Source organism: Drosophila obscura, unplaced genomic scaffold, assembly GCF_018151105.1.
Source record: "Drosophila obscura isolate BZ-5 IFL unplaced genomic scaffold, ASM1815110v1 contig_185, whole genome shotgun sequence".
NCBI classification, from domain to species: domain Eukaryota; kingdom Metazoa; phylum Arthropoda; class Insecta; order Diptera; family Drosophilidae; genus Drosophila; species Drosophila obscura.
Window position 1 is genome coordinate 1,075,599 of NW_024542773.1, and position 20,778 is coordinate 1,096,376.

At 49.9% G+C, this 20,778-nt stretch overlaps 3 protein-coding genes across 3 annotated transcripts; 2 read left to right on the top strand and 1 right to left on the bottom strand.

Annotated features, from left to right (window-relative positions):
* Positions 1 to 1,450: 1,450 nt before the first annotated feature.
* On the bottom strand, positions 1,451 to 4,531 carry LOC111072774 (alpha-(1,3)-fucosyltransferase C). Its single transcript, XM_022364829.2, has 4 exons — positions 4,424 to 4,531; positions 4,171 to 4,340; positions 2,909 to 4,098; positions 1,451 to 2,816 (listed from the first exon to the last, which is right to left on the bottom strand). Exons 3-4 carry the CDS (start codon positions 3,694 to 3,696, stop codon positions 2,381 to 2,383), a joined length of 1,224 nt encoding a protein of 407 aa, XP_022220521.2. The 5' UTR covers positions 3,697 to 4,098; positions 4,171 to 4,340; positions 4,424 to 4,531; the 3' UTR covers positions 1,451 to 2,380.
* Positions 4,532 to 5,099: 568 nt separating this feature from the next.
* LOC111072746 (ras-related protein Rab-21) lies at positions 5,100 to 6,639 on the top strand. Its single transcript, XM_022364785.2, has 2 exons — positions 5,100 to 5,279; positions 5,367 to 6,639. Exons 1-2 carry the CDS (start codon positions 5,216 to 5,218, stop codon positions 5,975 to 5,977), a joined length of 675 nt encoding a protein of 224 aa, XP_022220477.1. The 5' UTR covers positions 5,100 to 5,215; the 3' UTR covers positions 5,978 to 6,639.
* A 926-nt stretch (positions 6,640 to 7,565) lies between these two features.
* Positions 7,566 to 19,599, top strand: LOC111072756 (proton channel OtopLc). Its single transcript, XM_022364809.2, has 7 exons — positions 7,566 to 7,649; positions 9,328 to 11,492; positions 16,417 to 17,229; positions 17,295 to 17,412; positions 17,861 to 17,957; positions 18,024 to 18,206; positions 18,279 to 19,599. The coding sequence occupies exons 2-7, from the start codon at positions 9,610 to 9,612 to the stop codon at positions 19,583 to 19,585; spliced, it is 4,401 nt and encodes a 1,466-aa protein (XP_022220501.2). The 5' UTR covers positions 7,566 to 7,649; positions 9,328 to 9,609; the 3' UTR covers positions 19,586 to 19,599.
* Positions 19,600 to 20,778: the final 1,179 nt, after the last annotated feature.

The window sequence follows — 20,778 nt, forward strand, 5'->3', positions numbered from 1 at the left end:
AAGGCAATGCCTATACAAATTTTTATTTGAGGAAAGCAATCCATAAAAATACTCTTAGTTTGAAAATATCTCCGTTCAAAGCAAACTAAAATAAAAATCAAGCGAGAAGGAACGTGTTAGTCGCTTCTGTGGACGCGACTCTACTCTTATACCCGTACTCAGTCAGTCTGATATCACATGAGTCTGGAAACAAGATTTGTTTGGTCTAGCTCTTATAGCCTCTGAGATCTAGGCGACAAACAAAACGGACGGACAGACATGGCTATATCGACTAGGCTATTGATGCTGATCAAGAATATATGTATATACTTTATGGAGTCGGAAACGATTCCTTCTCTGCGTTGCACACATCCACTTTTGCCAAAAATTTAATATACTCTTTAACGCTTTTTCAGTACGGGTATAAAAAGAACAGAACTATTAAATCTATACTATAAATTTGTAGAAAAAAATCTGTGTGTAAGCAGCTATATCCGCGTGCACCAAATTGCATGCTGTTTTTTTTTCAAATGATAACAGAGTATGTGGCACGATTTGCACAAACAAATTTGTACGTCTCTAAAGTGTGTGTTTGAACGCCTATTTCATTTCATTTCATTTCTCCGCAGCGCGTTCACCAAACTGCATGCGGATTTAAATGATAGCCAGAGTATGTGGCATTGTTTCTATACAAAAGTTTTTCTTTTCTATAAATCGGTTTATTGTTTATTTCGATGAATTCCCAAACATTAGCTGCATTTAGTAAGGAGAAAGGCGCGCGGGTCTGCTAGTATCTACTATATTTTGTTACCATTAAGGATAGTAGAAAGAGGAACCGGCAGGGCGACAATGGAGATGGTTAAGCCACCCAAAAAGGTGCCACGGGAGAACCAATAGACTCCGAGTGTTATTGCTGCTGAGTCAGACAAAATCGCATACCCGTGAGTACTGATCCTGCCAATTGTTAACTTATATTAAGGCCAGTATCCCGCCCTAACCATATGGCGAACACACATATTCCTAGTAATAAAAAATAATAATAACAAATGCCACATACAAATCGTCCGAGGATCATCAAGATTTAGCCAAATTTAAGCTAAAACTTTACCCACAAGACTGAACCATACAAACAAAAGGAATAAATCCAGGGGAAACACCAGTACACGTCACGCGATGCTATGGGATCGGTGAGGGTCCTGCGGAAAGGAAATCATATCCTAGTGCACATTTCCAACAGCAGACCCGTCCAAGCAAGTGCAGAGTATCCGTATCAACAGCAAGCATCAAACAGTAAACAGTCTTGAGTGGTATATCCACAATTAAACGATCAATATATAAATTGAAGAAACTTCAATGAATGGGAATATTTTTACCAGATTTTTCAGCTATTTAGTACACAAAATCCTCTTCAAACTGCAGCCTCTGAATACTTAAATACTAAAATATTTAATACATAATACATTTTAACTCCAAACAATGTTTTCAGTAGTAGACTCTGAGCGAAAACTTGCTAGAATAAATTCATAAAGTAAAATGAGGATCAAATAGAGAGGTGAATCTTCTGAGTGCTTTAGTTGCAGTCCATCATTAGCTAAACAATCAACTTGGCAAGGTTTTAGGATCCGAACACGGGACCCAAGCGAATAGTGGCATGGAAAACGCTAGCCTATATCTAAAACAAACTAGCATAATACACAAAGGAAACTCCTATTAATGTTCCCTATTTTTAGACCATTCAATGTATGTTGTCTCCTGATGGATATTAATTATAAACTTGGTTAAAAACACCAGAGAATAGCTGCTTGAGGCCACCGCAAACAGGCAAACACATGAAAAGCATTGAGTACAATTGATTTCATTTTTTGGACAGATTTTGCTTATTAACTAAGTTAAACTAATTAGGAAAATATTAATGCGGTAAGAGGTGCGGCTAGAAGTTGGTTGAAATAATGATGGCAAGAGGGTCTACAAAGCAAAACGAAATAAATAAAACTTACACAAAGGTCTGTGTGAGTGAGTGTGTTGGTTCTTTTATCGCCCCTCGAGGCTCACGATGGCGATAATGGGACGATTTTGGATGGGTTGTGTGTTGTGGTTGTTGTTGTGTTTGTGGATGAGTAAGTGCAGCATTAGGCGGCGATAATTTCAAATCGTAGTCGTAGCCACCTCCTAGCATATCTTATCTCTCGTGTGGGGTTTCCAGCGTTGACACACAAATAGTTTTGGGAGGCACTTCACAAATGGCTGGTTGGTGGCCACGGCCGTGTCAGGTGAAGCAGAATGCACAGCAAAAGTTTTCCCATATCGTATGCAAACATTCGCATTGCCTTCTATCTCGCTTTAACGGGTGCGCCAGTCGCCTAGCGCCGTCCTCTTCCTTCTCATGCGCTTGTGCCCTCCCTCAGAACTGGATGTTTGCCTTGAAACGGCAGCTGTCGAACCACCAGGACTGGATATCGCCATACACCTGGGACCTATGCCGCTGGGCGGACAAGTGCAGTCGGGCACACAGGTCGCAGAAGGGGGAAACGGTGGTCAGGCGGTAGTGTTGGCGCCACCAGAAGTAGCTCGTGTACTCCTCCCCATCGCCGGCCACGAAAAGCATGTGCTCCGCCAGCTCGCGGGCGCTGTCGAAGCGATTCGCATCGATGTAGGAATGCGGTGGCAGGAAGCGCGTGTAGTCAGCCCCGCCAAACACCACGGGTATGATGTGGCGCTCCAGCACCCCGAAGAGCTTCTCCGTCACATAGTCCTCGCACAGCGAGTTCTCAAAGGCCAGATAGAACATGTAGTCCGTGTCCAGCATCTCATCGCAGTGCGGATCACCGCGATTACAGCTGTAACAAGCAGCAGACCGTTAATGGACTCCACGGGATGGGGCATGGGGCATGGGGCATGGGGTATCCGGCATGGGGGGATGCTGACTCACCTGAGGGGCCCGCACTTGCCGTACACATCCACCTTGATATGCTGCTGCAGGGCCGCCGTTAGGTTCTCGCGGCGGGACAGCGTCTGACAGTGGGACACAAACCAGGCAGCCATTTTGGTCTTGCCCTGCCACAGCCTCAGTGCACGGGTGTCGTTCGAGGCGCCATTGGGTGGCGGCTGGCGCCAATGTGGCTGGGCACTGGGGGCCACCACGGCGCCCGTTTCGATGTCCTGCATCTGGCCATAGGGCCACACCACATCCGAGTCGAGGCGATTGGTCATGGTGAGGTTGTAGAAGTCTCCCTCGTCGCTCAGCCGGTGCTTGGTCTCGCCCGCCGACTCCATCAGGGCAAACACATACGCCTGGTGCGGACTGCGGCGCCCGGGCAGCGGCTGCAGAAAGGGGAACGACTCGGCCGTGTGGAACACAATGGCGTCGTACAGATCCAGGGATGGCAGAAAGTCGTGGCTATTGGTTACCTCGCACTGGTACACGGGACACTGCAGATCCTCGCGCAGCTCCTGCGGCCCCAGCGTGTCCGCGGGCAGGCCCCAGCGCGGATCCCCGAAGAAGCTGCTCCACAGCAGAATGGTGCGCGTTCGCGAGCTCTTCTGGGGATTGCTGTCCAGGTACTCCTGCAGGATGTCATACTGGTGGATCAGCGGCGAGTGGTTTAGCTTGTGCAGCGCCAGCAGGCTGCCGAGGAGGAAGACCGCCAGCAGCAGCAGCAACAGCAGCAGGGTCGGGCGGCGACACCCATTGACGATCCGACCCGAACGAGCAGCCATTGACAATTGGCATTAGCTTGGCTCCAGATAAAGCGACGCCTTCCTCCGCCGCGATTATCGTCGTCGGTCCCCCGCCATCTGCCGCCCGCGGTCGCGGCCATGGTGCGAGGTGCGAGGGCGATAAGGTAAGTAGTATTGATTGCTTTGCCGATAAGTGGAAAAGTCACACATCGGACGGCAGGTAGGCGGCGGCGACGGCGGGCAGTCCTTATCGGGCGGGTGGACAGGCACATTTCGGCGTCTCCTTCCACTGAATCACCATTAGACGATTAGAGGGCCAGCGAGTGCCAGAGATTGAGGGCTGCCTGGAGCGCGCGGGTGAGCAGAGTGAACAGCGCCACGAATCCGTGGACGAGGAGCGTCCTCAGCAGAACCAGCAGCTGCCTCATGGTTCGTCCAGTGCTGCGGAACAAATGAAATTATCAAACAGATTGCAGCACCGAATCAGAATCGGAGGGCGAAACCGCAACCCACCTGTGAAAATGGCCTCCAATCTCCCAAGTGTTTGCTTGGGAAAGCAAACACTTGCCCTGGCCGTCCCCAGAGACGGAAACGGGGACAGGGCAGAGACGGTTGGCCCACCATTGTGGAGCAATCTCTGTCAATTACTTTAATGGACAAAGTCACACCGCTGCAGTCCAGTCCTGCAGGGGATTCAAATTAATGGTTGATTGTCATGAATTGGGAAAATTACACAATCTTTGCTCCACCTTGATTGCGCACTTACAGCGGGTCCTTGCGACAGTACTTCAAGGGCTGCCAGCACCATCATTAGCCTCCAATGTGTCTATAATTAATTATGAATTAGTTTCCGTCGCCGGCTGCCAATTACGCGGGAGGCAGTACAAAAGGTAAACAAATGGGAATTGGAAATCTGCCGAACGCGCGCATGTATTTACATATGAGTGTGTATGGGTATATCGATATTCAAAATTGTCGTATGGCACTATCACTATCATTAGAAAAAACAGATGAAGATCATGGACGGATACAATATTGGAGAAAGACGAAAGTGGCATGCGCGTCTATGTGTATACATTGTTAATGGTATTTTGAACCATGGTTGGGATAGTAATTTTAAAATACAATATGGGTGTTTTCAAATAAAATACGGATTCGATCCGCTTATCGCTCAAAAATATCTTCGCTTATCGCACAAAAGTACCGATATTGTCTTTGTTCATCGAAATATTTTGCATTCCAGCCTAGCTGAAAGACCTCCACCGACGTTGCCTACACCACCAGATGAAAAAAATCTAAATACAATTAATAATTCAATTTATAAATATATTTTTACACATACCTTCTACGCTTCCCTCACTTCAAAACTCGTAGTCGCCATTAAACATCGATGTTTCCAAAAAATTTAAAAACATCGATGCATCGATGTTTCTCCACCTTTACATTATATTTCATCGATGAAACACCGCGGTCACACTAATCCTCATGACAAATGACAAAATAAACTGAAAATTGGAGTTGAAATTCGCGAAAAGATAGGCCAACGAGTGGAAGAACAATGAGCTCGCGTAGGAGCAGGAGCGGTCCCACCCTGAACTTCAAGGCGGTGCTGCTGGGCGAAGGTGAGTGCCTTGGAATCCGAGACTCTATGGAAATTTTTGGACACTTTCTGCGATGTTCACATGTAAATGCGATTACCATTCTTGCAGGCTGCGTGGGCAAGACGTCGCTGGTGCTGCGCTACATGGAGGACAAGTTCAACCCCCAGCACCTGAGCACGCTGCAGGCGTCGTTCGTGACCAAGAAGGTGACGCTGCCGGATGAGAGGCGGGCGCAGCTGAACATCTGGGATACCGCCGGGCAGGAGCGCTTCCACGCGCTAGGCCCCATCTACTATAGGGGGTCGGACGGAGCGCTGCTGGTGTACGACATTACCGACCAAGACTCCTTCCAGAAGGTCAAGTCGTGGGTGCGCGAGCTGAAGCAGATGCGCGGCACCGAGATCTCCCTCATTATCGTGGGCAACAAGACTGACCTGGAAGAGCAGCGGGCCATCGGCTACGAGGATGCCCGCCAGTACGCCCAGACTGTGGGTGCCCAGTACCTGGAGGCGTCCGCCAAGGAGAACGAGGGCGTGGCCGAGATCTTTGAGCTGCTCACCCAGCTGATGCTGGAACGGCTCAGCCAGCGGGAGCGGGAGGCTGAGCCCGCGAGTCCCCTGCGGCTGCAGGCACTAGATGCGGACGACGCCGTCAGTGTGTCGGACGGAGATCAGAGTGACGGCACTGGAACCGGTAATCGTTCCTGCTGCGGCATCTAGGAGCTGCGCGTTGCGGGGGGCCGCCCAGCGCCGTCCATTGTGATAATATATAATGTACCAGTAGATCTGTAGCCGATGTTTGTCTGTATATACTATATAGATATATATATATATATAATTACTTATATGTATATGATTATGTTACCAAATTATCTTTTGTTTAAGTGGTCCCTGATGATCTGTATTTGTTGTAATCCCCACATTAACCCCAATCCCTGGATTAGCCATTAATAATTGTTCTGCAATGATTCCATGATACCCTGCTCTTTGTGTGCGTCAAGCAATAAAATATCTTGTACTAGCACTTATCTGCATTATATTTGTGTGATAAGAAACCCATCACATCCCCCCACCCCCTCCGCAATCATCAGCTGCGAGTGAAATTTCGCATGAATTTGGAATCTTTATCTGGAGTGTGCTGCCAGCTGTGCACACTCATTGGCCCGCCACTGTATGCAAGCAGTTCAGCACTTACTACCTCGCCCACTACTGTATGTAACTGCATGGTTAAATCGCTAGCTTTGCTCGTTAAATTTGAAGTATGAACATTTTAATGTGTGAATTGAGTAGATATTGGGAATATGCAATGGATAAACGGATTTATGATAGTAAATTAATATCAATAGGTACAAAATTCGAATAAACCTTTAAACTACTACAGAGTTGTGTGTCAAAGTAGTGCAAAAATCATTCGCTCGTTTGTTATGGTTTAGTTGGAGAAAGAATTATTGTGCAAAGTGGCAGTTACGTTTCATTTCCACACAGTTGGCAGTCCTGGCTGAATATCCTCATTCGTTTTCCTCATTACGCAGGCTCCAAGGCCCAACAATGAGACGCACTGACACGCTTTCTGAAAAGGGTTCAGGCGGAGAACGAGAACCCTTTCCACTCTCTTTCTCTTTTGTTCATTCTCTCTAATTCCCCCGATGTAAGTGAAATTCCAGCACAGCCAGAGGAGCATCGCTGATGAGAATGGTGAGGGAGGGGGGGATGCGCACTTCTGTTGTTACCGGTTCGGCTCGTCGGATTCTATTACTCTCGATGCTCCACAAACGAGTCACAATTGAGGCATCACAACGCAGTGGCACTTTTCACACGCTCACAGGTACCCCGTTCTCCGTTCCCCGCTCCACAGCAACCCCTCTATAGCACAATGGGTTCGAGTGATCCAAATTCTATCCAAAACTTTTCTAATCGGTTATGATAGGAGAATGAATTGAAGTATATCTAAGCAAGTTATGTACCAAGGAATTGTAGGAGATAATGCCCAAAGGCATGACACACATTATCATACAGGCTCCAAATGGGATACGCTAACAACTCGGTGGAGAGCAAAGCACAAGTCCGGAACACGGTCAAGTGCGTAGTTAAATCCCGGTTCAATTGTGTTTGACAACCACCGTTCCTTCCCCCTTCTGTGCTGTACTGTGCACTGCTTGTGCTTTGTTCTCTTCTCCAGCAGCTGCGCTCTCGCTACCCTGCTCTCTCTCTCTGTCTCTCTCACTACACTCTCTTCGTTGCCGGAGAGGCTGTGCTGTGGGGCCGTGGTGTTGTTGTCGTCGTCTAATGGCGCAGCTTTGCCTTGGTACTGTCGCCCCGATCCGATGGCGTTTCATTCTAGAATTAAGTGCCGTCGCAGCAGGAGTCGACTACTGCGACTGGCGCTCTCCGTGTAAGTGTGTGTGTGGGGTGTGTTGAGTGTGTGTTGTGTGCCCTCGTAAAACCCGTATGTATGTGGCCCGGAACCGAAACCGAAACAGAAACCATAACTGAAACCGAGTCTCGGACTCAAGCGAATGAACCGAAGCGCAATGCATTGCGAGGTGCGAGGTGCAAAGTGCAGTGCAGTGTAAAAAACGGAAGAGTAGATCCAGGAAGAGGGGAAAGCCGTCTAACGGTCAATTGGCGAAAACTCAAAAATTCCTTCATTAGTCTGAGCAGAACAGAACAGAACAGATTGGGTTACATCCTTTGAACAAGAGTAACGGTATGCAGCAATTGGAATTGTATTCATCCGGTTTCCGGGGAGTGTGTGTGTGTGTGTGTGCGTGTGCTAACGGTATTCATACTAAGAGTGTGTGTGTATATGGCTTCTAACGGCATCCATCCGGTATGTACTGCCATTCACGAAATTCTTAACGGTATCCATGCAGGAGTATATGTATGTTTTCTAACAGTCCTTCCGTGTCTGGCTGTGTGTGTGTGTGTATTTTTGTTGCTTGTTTTTTTTTCTGTGCTTTGGGTTTTGATTGTTTGCCAAAAATGCCTGCCCTACAAAATCATACGCAGTATCCGTGTATCCTCTTCTTTTTTTTTTTTTTTTGAGGGGTTGCACACACAAACATACTCGAGTTTTACTCCGAGTTCCGTACCGAATGCTATTCCGAAGTTCACTCCGAACAGACAAACATACACGCACACAAACAGAGGAGATTCCCAGCAAGCAAACAAACAAACAAACAAAAAAACAAACAGACAGCAGCAACAAACATAGAGAAAACAGAGAAATAGAGCAACAACTTTTCCAGTTAACCTTTTGGCCTGCTCCTCCTGCACTTGCTCCCGTTTCAGTTCTTGTTTCTGTTCCCGCCCCTCCAGCGTCCTACCAAATGAAGCTCCTTAAGCAATTTTCTGAACAGGCTTTGTCCTCTCCTTCTCCTTCAGCATCCCCCTCCCTGGCGGTGTTTGATCAAACTACGCATTTATACGCACACATCTGTACAGCAGGCACTGTTGCAGGACTCTTTACATACATACATATGTACATACATACGTATGGATGTGTGTAGGATTTGTTGCGTAAAAAGTCAAATGCGCAGCAAAATGCAATGCCACGCCCCATGCCGCCCACGACACAACCAAAGAGAAATAGAGAGCGGGGAGAGAGAGAGATGGAGAGGGAGTGGGAGTGGGAGTTGGAGAAAGAAAGGAGAGAGTGTGGGAGTGGGTGCTATTTTGGAAGCTGGAGTGAAAGCAGTAATACAAACCGGAGATTTAGTGGAGCAGCAGTGCAAGCAGTACAAGAAGCTGTTATAAATGCAGCAAAAAACAGTGCAAAAAGGAAGCAGGAGAATAAGTAGAAAATCGGTAAATGAATGCAAGCAGTGGTGGAAGACGAAGCCGGGCTTTCGATTGGAAAAGAGAGCAAGAGTGGGTGTTAGGGCATGAGTGCGAGTGAGAGTGTAGAGTGGGAGTGGAAGTTTAAGTGGAATTTGCAAAGGATGCAAGCCTTAGAGTGAGAGAGCGAGGATGCTGATTCCTGACTCTCTCCCTCTCTCTCTATTGGTGTGTGTGTGTGATTGTGTTTCCTGACAGTCTTCCTGATGTTTGTGTTTCTGTGTGCATTCCAGGGATACACACACAATGTGCGTGCAGTGAAATGGAGTGAAAACAATTGACCAGCAAAAACAGTTAAATAGCAAAAACAGAACTAAAAAACAAAACACAAAAGAAAATCAAGAAAAAAAAGCAGCAGCAGCAGCAACAGTCGCTGCCAACAGCCAACAGAGGGCGCCACCGATGTGAGCCGTGAGTGTGAAGGAATTTCCCCTTAGAAAAAGAGATAAGAGAAAACTCCAGCAAAACAACCGGAAAACAGCCCATAGTCAAGCGAAAGAGAGATTGAGAGAGAGATGGATAGCTCGCCGGATCTGTCGCTGAAGCTGCGACGTGGCTCCAGCGATTCGCGGGACAATTTCTACATGGATTTCGCCCAGGGCATCGACTCTGACATCGAGGAGGTGGACAACAACGCGACCACCACGGCAGCCAGCACAAGCACCACCACAGCGGGGGATGGACCACTGCCACCGCCGCCCCTTCCCACAGTCTCACTCACCGAGGAGGTGCTCCTTCTGGTGGCACCACCGCCGCCGCCGCTGGCCCCGCTGCTCGGCCAGCCGCTGCCCACGCTGACGGAGGCGGAGGACATGCCGCCGACGCCCACGCCGCCGCCAATGATCGGCCATCCGCAGCCGGAGCCGCAGCTCAGCCTGGACTTGAGCATCGATCTGGAGATGAGTCTGGAGGCCACCTCGCCGCCAGGATCCCCCATCAATTCGGTGCTGGAGCTGGAGCTCATTCCGCCGCCGCCGCTCTCGCCCCTCTCTCCCTTGGAGGATGCCGGCCTGCGAACGGACGTGGACGAGGACGATGGCGAGGAAACGGACGATGCAGAGGAGGTGGCAGCGGTGCCGCCCCCCCTTTTCATCCCCCCTCCCCCCTTGACAGAGGAGCCAAGGGATGGGGCAGATGGTGCCGAAGCAGATGAAAAGGAAGAGGCCGAGGAAGAGGAGGAGGAGGAGGAAGATGATGATGATGATGATGATGAGGACAAGTCCACACCGCCACCACCATTGCCGCCACTGCCCTCGAATCTGTCGTATGTCCAGGGCAATGTCACCCCGCCCCTGACCAAATCCCCATCCACCTCACCCTCTCCACCTGTGACGCCACCGCCCTGCCCGGAGCTGAATCTCACGCGAATGGTGTCGCCGCCGGCACAGCACATCAGCCAGATACCACCACTGACGCCCTCCTCGGAGAGCGACCAGGAATCGCAGCCAAATTCCCCAAATCCACGATCTCTGCCAGAACCAGAGCCAGAGCCACAGCCACAGCCCGAACCGCAAGAGGAGGAGGAGGAGGAGCAAGAGCAAGAGCAAGAGCCCAAAGAGGAGCCAGAACCGGAGCCCGTGAGCGGCAGGGACTACAGCCGATCGCTGGACAACGAGGATGAGTCGACCACCATTACCACGCCACCGAGCAATGGGTACTCTGCCTCCTCGATCATTGCCCCGCCGCCGGAGCACTTTGCGGAACTGGACGAGGACAGCGTGGGTGCTGGCGGAGGACTGGGAGGCTTCATTCCACCGCCGCCGCTGAGCATGGACACGGAGGAGCCAGAGCCGCCCGAGGAGATGGGCTCCTCCACCCAGGACGACGACGAGGAGCCCCTATCCGTGGACAGGGAGGAGGCACACGCGGACAGCATCAGCTCACCGCGAGCCGCGAGCATCGCCAGCGGTGGCATCATGTCCACCAGCGGTGCCATAGCGGCCATGGCAGCCAATGCCGCTGCCGGTGGCTCTCCCAAGCTGTCGGAGAGTCGCGGTCCCAGCCGCACCGGCAGCCAGCGATCCGCCACTGCAGCGGGCATTCTCTCGCCACAGGCATCCCTCAAGTCGCAGGCATCCATCAAGTCGCACTCGCAATCCCACTCGCACTCGCAGTCGCAGTCCTCCAGCAAGAGTCCGGTGGCATCCATTAAGTCCAGCTCCCAGCGTGTCCAGAGCCCGCCCGTGGGCGAGGCGGCTCCGGCCATGCCCTCGCCGCCGCTGATGCGCAGTCCGCCACCTGAGCAGGCCCGCCAGATGCACAGTCCGCCAAGGATCACCACGCCGCCGCGCGTCTGCAGTCCGCCGCTGGTCAGCAGTCCACCCAAGCTGGCGGAGACGGCAGCAGCCGCCGCCGCAGCCGCTGTCACAGTCACAATCAAGGATCAACCGATCGTCAGGTAAGCCACAACAAAGCGCGAAGAACCTATGGAAGATTTATAGTAGAAAGAAACTTAACTGAAGAGGAATCGACAGAAACAAAGATGATTCATCTTTCGATAGAGGGGCTTTCGATTGGTGATACTCTAAGGAAGATTTATTTCAGTCGATGGGGTTCCTTGGAGATCATTTGTTCGACATATGGATATGGATATATGGAGAATTTTCTTAGGTAAATGCTCCTCAAGCAACGATTCGTAGGATCCTTTTGGTTAGTTTTGAATATAAAAGTTTGTCTCAATGCATTCAAAATAATGAAACCCGATCACAAATATTCCAGATTAAAGGTTGTATAATTTATGGGTCACCGCAAAGAGAGAGCTCTCTACCCTTCGATTTCTAAAAGTAATATCTGATAAAACGACTCCGCGAAGAGCTCTTTATCATTCGATTTCACATGGAATCACTGATGTTCCTCTCTGACACAAAAATCTGTCTAACCCAAAACGCTTATCTAATTGTCACATCGTGTCTGGGGCGTTTGGGCGTCTATTATCCGCTGGCTGTTCTTGTTTTAGCACTTTACTAATTGCATAAGCTGCTCATCATCATCATCAGCAGCATCAGCAGCAGCATCCTCATCCTCATCATTGCACTCAATCTCTCGCCTAACTACATTCCCAGCCAGCCAGGCAGCGCGTTCTCATAGTCGTCAGCATCCATTAGTCGGCTGCTAATAGCTCTACAAAAACTGTTTAACTCATATGGCGGCTCAACCCTCAGCCCCATCCCCATCTCCGTCTCTGTCATCCAGCATCCTCCATTTGGTGTTGTCTGCATCCTTCTCCCCTTCGTTTCGTTGTGCATTAATTAAACATCACGTTTCCAGTGCAACACCCTGACAAGTTTCACGCCAAAGCCAGAGTCAGAATCAGAATCAGAGCCACAGCCACAGCCAGAGTCAGTGATGGAGGCTGGTGCCATGCGACGCATGCGGCATTTGAAGTGCGTATACAGGTCCGTCTGACTGCCTTCCGCCTTCTGCTACCTGCTACCTGCCATCTACCTCCACTCGATTGGCTTGACATGCACAAATAAAAAATAGCTACAGAATTCTCCCGGCCAGTCACCTGTGGCCTGGCCTGCTGCAGCACTGCTGTGTTGTCGTCTGGCCATTGCCACGCCCATTATACGTATTACGGCACTAAATTGCCGCAAGGCACCGAAAACACCACACAGCCGTCGCACCACCCACACCCGAACTTAAGCAGCACCCACCACCCATAGTCGACCGCAAAATAGGTCAATTGAAAGTTTGTTGTGCCTTGTGTTTGGGGGCGGATGAGTGCCACGACCCCAAGAAGCGTCCCATGTTTTTGTTTCAATTGCGGTTTCTGTTTGCCCTCTGTCCAGATGCAACGACTCCCAGGCCCCAGGACTCCAGGACTCCAGGCCGTCCTGCCTAATGGACATTTCCAGGCCAGTGCATGCGGCTACTTCTTTTGTGTGTCGTCTGTGCCCCAATGAATACTTGATGTGCTCCGGCCGCAGACATTTTGACAGAATGCCGGAAAGAGACGAGCAGGAAATTAGCAAATCAAATTGCAGTACGAGCGAAAGATAGGTGAAAGGTTAGGCGGGTCATCGGGGTCACCTGATGGGAAAAGCCGAGTTTTGTTGGGGTTCACCTTTTATGCAAGCTTCCATGTTCGATTGCCATTTACATGTTGCATATATCAAGCAATAGATTTTCAATTGTTTATCCGGATATATTGATATATGATGGGGTCACCAATTTGTTTGTAGGATTTGATTTAGTGATCCTGCCAGTTAAGATGAAGCTACCAACCCAAATAATATTGTGTTATATCAATTTACTCAAGTTAACCAAGGAAAAGTGGATCCCGCAAGCAGCAAACGCCACCAGTGGAAGGGTGATGCCGAATGACCCCTAAAGGTGACCCCGACACACAATAATTAACTTTCAGCCAGGTCTGCACCCAGCCGGGCGGGTGTTCACTGTAAAACATTGCAATTGAATGAAAATGGAAGGGCACTGAAAGGGTTCTGTCGCTGTTCGCCCTCTGTGACTTTGTGGCATGCTCCCACTGCCACTTCCACACCAGCAACACAGCACTCCCGGGACTCTATTCATCATCCATTTATGCAACAGTCGAGTGGAGCAGAGAGGAGAGATGGTAGCAGGACCTGCTTGGGCACTGTGGCTGTAGTGTCGTCGCAGGTTAACAACCCCGCAAAAAAAAATAAAAAAATAAACAGGAGAATGGCGCCCTAAAGTATGCAGCACGCTTTTAGAAATCTGATTATGAGTGCGCTTGAGTGCATGACCCACACAAACCACAAACACACACACCCACCCACCACACTCTGCAACCACTCGACACGCGCTAGAGCATTGTGTGCCGCCCCGTCTCCCGTTTTGTGGCATCTTGCATATGGCATATGGGGGGGGGGCTGTGTCGCAAGCTGTGCTTTGGCCCCATGTCAAGGTTATTTGATAAGCCTCCCCCATCAGAGTCAGAGCCAGAGCCAGAACCAGAACTTGTTGCGATTCGAGTTCCTTGTTTGCATTTGCATTCGTAATCCTCCATATGCCATAATGATGCCCTGCCCATGCTCTTCTCCGGAAGCTGAATCCTTTCAAGGATGTCGGTCTATCCTCAATCCGGCAGCGATTTGAATGTGAATAAATGATGCGTGGCATCATCGTGGCATGGGAGGCGTGTGAAGCAGGTATTCAGTCTCATATTTGGGTAGTACTTGGCCTCCACCCCATCGATCCAAGGGGGCGGGAGGTCATGTGTCGTGTTTGCACTGTGCGGCTTGTGGTGTGTTCGGTGTGTGGTAGGGGGGGGGGGCCGGGGCCCCGTCTTAATTAAACATCGCAATCACATGCGAGACCCCTGAACATATTTCATATTTGCATTTGGCCTGCAAACAAACATTGTGTCCCATCCATCTAAACCCAGACAGACAGCTGCCTCCGCATCCCCATTCAGTACAGTGTGAGGTACAGTGCGTGCCAGCAGTGGCATGCCATAACCTTTCAGCATACAAATAATGTTACAAATAAATATATATTCAATAGTCGATCCGATACCGATTGCAATATGTCTTTTATTGATTTTACAATAAATTGGGCAATTTCCTACACTTGATTTCTGGAGATTCAACAACCCAACAAACCCTTCAATTTATCCATCCCTCTTCTGCTTCGGCGTACTCTCTCAATCTCTTCGTTAGATCCGACGATTCAGCGCATTTTTCTGTAATTTTTTAATCACTTTTTTTTTTAGATTCCACAAAGAATCTTTGATTTGAAAGCCGCCCCACAGCTATGCTCTACTGCTACTGAAACGCACTGTATCATACATATTTATACAGATTTGTGCTCTCCGCCACTAGACGACGATTAGTTTCAATTGCTTCGGAGAATGGAACAGTCGGGACGGGGACTTTTCATTAAGTTTCGTGTGTTTGTTCACATATGTATGTATGTATTTTCTTTTTTTTCTGTTTCGCATCGCATCTGTGATTAAGTGCAATTTACGAGCACACGCTGTGTGTGTGTGTGTGTCCCCCCTTTTGGGGATGGACTGGAAGTACTGCTGTATGGGGGGGAATGGGAGTGGAGTGTATTCCCATCCGGAAGGCAGGCAAACCTCCTAAAAGTACCCTCCAAACACCCGAGCCTATACATAGGTGCTATGCTCGTACTTGCTCGACTTCCAGGGCAGTGATCCATCCAGATGCAGATTCATATTCAGATCCAGGTCTCCCAGATACTCGTTTCAAAGTTCAACAGGCCATCCAGCGAAAGTCAAGTTCAATGAATCTTAATCTTGGGAAGCGAATTCCGGAATGTCTTTATAAGTACAATATACACACTGAGAAAAGGTAATGACAGAAGAAAGTAAACCAAAGCTATGGGGCAAAAAGAAGACAGGGTAAATCAGGTATAGGACGTTTTCCATCAAATCCAAATGTTTCAAACATGATTTGTACAGTGTAAAAAGAACCACATATGGGCATCTCTCTGACGTTCGAGCTTTTTGCAAAAAAAATCCAAAGCATTAGCACGGCACAAAAACAGAAGAAGAAGTAGTTTGCGCGTCGATCAATTCAAACTCAGATATGAACGAAAGTTGAGGCAATATATTAATGCGAATTTCTGATAAATGTTGTGCATTAATGTCGCTTTAAAATGGTTTTACGCAAATATGATTCGTAGTTTTGTTTTTATTTGTATTTAAACTTTAGTCTCACGGGACAATGTTGTACTTTTGCTTATTTGGTTAGGATTTCACATAAAACTTATTGAAATTAAAGCTTAAATATGTTACCTCACCTATTCATTAGAAGTTTACAGAACTTTTTCCTCAGTGTAAAAGATTAATCAAGATTTTAGGACTCTCTTGGACTGAATAACATTTTAGGCTCCACTCTCGAAGACTTAAGCTCGATTGTGGGCCCTTAAAATCCATCATACATGTATTCAGAAACTGATGGACTTTTGCTCTCAGTGTAGCATACATACACACACACACACAGACATATGTAGATACATTTGCATGATCTTTTGTGGTTCGTTCGCACAATGACGACGGAAATGTCTGGCATCCGATATAATGGAAGCATTGAAGCCACACACCCATGCACCGTGTGGAGAGATGCTTGTAGTATGTGCCACTGATTGGGAGGGGGGATTCCGATTCCGATTCCGTCCATTATTTAATTAAGCTGCCTCTCCACGTATCTGTATCTGTATCTGTATGTGTGTGTGTGTGTGTGCTTGTGTCTGCAACAGTATCTCAATCCAAATCCGAATCGGTGGCTGCCTCTGCAAAAACGGGGACGGGCTTTGGGGCCACCATTCAGTGAACCAACGTCAACCATGCATTCCACATCCTCATCCACTTCTAGCAGCAGCAGCATCAGCAGCAGCACTGCCACAGTCACAGCCACCACCGTTGAGCCACCGATCGCAACGCTGAGCTTCCAGGATGAGCAGAAGAGCCAAACGCCACTGCCACTGTCACAGGCACAGGCACAGCCACAGCTGCAGCCGAAGCCAGTGACCACTCAGCCCCGGACGCACTTCGCCAGCAGCCACCACCACTACCATTTGCCGCACCAATTCCAGCATCCGCACCACCAGAACCACCACACGCACAGCGTTCGCGTGCCCACGCCAACTGTGCCCAGCAGCTATGCCCCGCCGCCGCCACCGCCCTCCGATGACGGCTTCCCCGAGTACAACCGCAAAAGCTATATCCCGGCCATGGCCGCTCCTGTTATCAGCTCGTCGCTGCTGTCGGCAGCCTCCGGCGAGGGGGCCGCAGCCCATGTGACGGCAGCCATCTCGCCCGGCCGTGCGTCGGCCCGTTCCGGCTCCCAGCACCATGTGACCATCGACGAGTCCAGTCTGCCGCGCAAGAGCAGCATCAGCGTGGTGGAGACCACGGCTGGACCAAGTGGCATCATCGTTGGTGGCGGCGACGGAGACGGTGATCGCGACATCGGAGGCGGTGGCGGAGGCGGTGGCGGCGACAGCTCTGATCCGCCATCCTCTCCAGGAAGCAGCTCCCAGCCGCAGCTGAGCGGCAGCCAGGCGGACGGACAGCTGGCCCTGATGTATCACTCGCACCAGCTGACCAACTATCCGGCCATCCTGCCGGCCATCAAGCGCACCCATCGGCCATCGTTTGTCTATCCGCCGATGCCCAGGGTCAAGGCGTACGTTTAACATCTCTTCGATCTTCCCCCAGATCCCTCTCTAATTTCTGTTCTCTCTTTTGCAGTGGCGATGCTCTGGCCACACTTTTCTCAGCCCTGTACGGAAAACTACTCGTGGTCATGGGCGTGGCATTTCCCATGGCCGAGGTCATTTCCACCTATATACCGCCATCGTTCTATGAGGTGAGTGTTGAGTGTTGGTAAACGCCCCACAGTGTTGGTTAGCTGTAGGTTGAAAGGCGAATAATAGCAGGAGCAAAGCCATTTTTCGGTGTAGATTTTTCTGAACTTAAACGATTTTGTGTCCAGTTGATTCTTGAAATATTTCAGAAAACTTTAAGCTTATTATTTTATTAGAAAAACATATCTGCAGAACTAGAACTACTTCGATTGTTTAAGCTTGCGGAATAGTTTTGTAGATCTGGCACCAATTCGGTTTTACGTGTCTTCCGTCATGCAACATCGCCCCTCGGTTGCTGGGGCAGGGGCATAGGTGTGCAAAGATTTTCAATTATACAACCCTTAGAATGAATGCTCGACTTTGGCAGTGCTGATCTATTTTAATAGTGAAAATTAAAACTTAAATGCATTCCAAATAGTTTTTAATATTGAAAAATCGTACTCTTTGTAGGTCTACTATTTGTATTTGTATATTGGTAGCATGATCTTTCTGCTGTTCATGTACGCCACGCTGCTGTGGGGTCGCCCCAAGCTGCCGACACCCATGGGTAAGTGCACCGCCTGCCACTGGGTAGAGTCCCCCTGCCTCATAATGAATCCTTGTCTGCCTGTAGCTACATCGCCAAACAAAAAAACAAAGGCCAGCACCTCGGACAGCATGGACGAGTCGGATACGGACAGCACGTCTACACATCGACGCCTGCCGCCGTCCATCCAGGTGCGGCGTCCATCCCTGCTGTCGCCCCTGGGCAGGCAGCATCACTACGGCAGCTTCTATCTGCGCATGGGCGCTGTGGGTGAGTGTCCCTGAGGAGACAGACCACCCACGCTCAGTGTTCTAAGTTCTTTGTGTGCCCTCTGCGTTACAGCTTTTGGGATTGGCAGCATGATCTACTCGGGTCTGGAGTTTGGGCAATACTTTGAACTGAATCCGGACACCAAGTGCCACAATGTGCTGCTGGCATTGACACCGGCCACCCGGATGGCGTTCATCTTCATCCAGATGTACTTCATCTTCCTGAACAACGAGCAGATCAAGGTGTACCGCTACAAGATCATCGCCCGCTTCGGCCTGATGCACATGATCGGCACCAATCTGGCCGTCTGGCTGAACGTGCTCATCCAGGAGACGAAGCACGAGATTCTCACCTTCTACAATCCGGAGAACCGCACGCTGCGCATCTCGCATCGCATACCGGGCCACTCCCGCGGCCATGCCGTCATTCCAGTGCACGATCCGACGGCCCATTTGCGGGTGGCACGCGGCCTGAAGGGCCCCTACCAGATCTTCGAGTGTCGGCGCACCAATATCATCGGCACCCTGGTGCAGGACGCCTCGCCCTTCCTCTTCCCGTGCACCATCGAGTACTCGCTGATCTGTGCCGCCATCCTGTATGTGATGTGGCGCAGCATCTCGCGACCCCAGAGCCCCACACCGCAACGGCCGGACATGATCAGCTCCCCGATGAAGCGCTCGCCCCACCACTACTCGGTGGACTGTGCCCGAGCGCACAAGGGCCTCTTTGTGGGCATCCTCATCCTGGTGCTCACGATCATCTCGCTGATCATCTTCTTTGTGCTGATCTCGCGGCCCGAGTTCGTCTCGATGGCCGTCACCGAGGTGACCATCTGCGAGCTGCTCATCTATGGCACGGCCACGATTGCCACACTGCTGGGCATGATCCAGATCCGGCATCTGCAGTACGACGCCTACCGCAGCTTCTCCCTGGACGACATCCTACTGGTGGGCGCCCAGACGGGCTCCTTCCTCTACAACATCTTCACGGTGATCGCAGGGCACTTTACGCTGCGCAGCGACGACATGCTGGTGCCCATCAATGCCCTGGCCTCCATTGTGCAGACCGCCTGCCAGACGATGTTCATCCTGGACGCCAGTCGCCGCCAGGCCGTCAGTCCCGAGCACATCCGCAAGAAGCCCGGCCGGGAGATCGTCACGTTCATGCTGGTGGTGAACCTGGCCATGTGGGCGATCAGCACGCTGGAGAAATCGCGTGCCGAATCGCATCCCATCCAGCTGAACTTCTACGGGCTGTGGGCCTGGACCATCATCACGCACGTGTCCATGCCGCTGGCCATATTCTATCGCTTCCACTCGACCGTGTGCCTGTGCGAGATCTGGAAGCGGGCCTACAAGCTGAAGCCCACGTACATGTGAGAATTCGCCCGCTCGCGCATTCAGAGCATTGCGCAGCAGCAGCAATTCTGCGATGATCTCAAGACGAACCTCTCCTACTGCTACTGCTCCACGACCCTCGCCGGCGGCGAACTGGAGACCGTCGAGGAGGTGGACAGCGGTGAAAGTGCCAATACCAACACTGGAGAGGCGGCAGGATCGGGCTCAGGTTCGGGTTCGGGTTCTGGATCGGGTTCTGGATCGGGCTCAGGCTCAGGCTCTGGAACGTTGCCTGGAGATCAGAAGGAGACTGATGGTGAGGCTGGGGCTGGCAAGGAGGAAGCGAAAGATGCCCTAGGCGGCGACAGTGGGCGCCGTGCACTGTCGCCGCAAAGCCTCAACACGGAGAAGGCCTTCTGTCCGGTCTACGTCATAAATGGTGAATGAGTTTACGCGCACTTTGAGTTCATCGACGCAACAAGCGGCCATGAGCTCAGCTTTGTTTAGGATATGCACCCGCCATAAGCCACATGCATCAAAAGGAGCACACGAGAAGGAGCAACAGCACCAGTACCACCCACCACCCACCAAACACCACAGCGCACATCACCCACCAAAAACATCATTAAACCACCACATCATATTTGGGGCGGGTGCCAAGCAAACGAGATTATCCCTATACTTTTAACCCTCTACCCCTCAAACAAAACAAAACAAAAACAAAAAACATATCCGCAAAATCGGAAAAATCGGAAACGGAAATCAGAAAAAGAAACAGAAACAGAAAAGCGATGCCATAAATAATCGCAAGCCCTCAATATAGTAAATGGTTTAATCAATATGAGAGTTCTGGTAGTTAATACTCGTACGTATCTGTAGATGGATGATATACGGAACATATACAAAAAAAAAGAAATATAGCCCCCAAAAGTGTTGTAACTGTCTCACTCAATCGAGTCATGCATTTTATATATACATATATGTAGGTATATATAGTATGTATTTATATATCGAGACTGACTGCTGACTGTGTGGATTCTTCGATCAATCACCACACCATGAAGTATTCATCATCGAATGATCGTAACAATCCCAGAACTAAATGCAATATACGGTATACGCATAGAGCATGTACATACATATATAAACTACAAGAGTCCTGCAGGAATATATCCACAGTGTTTACGAAATCAGAGCTCAAAAAGTCTAACTACCAGAAAATCAGAAGACAGAAC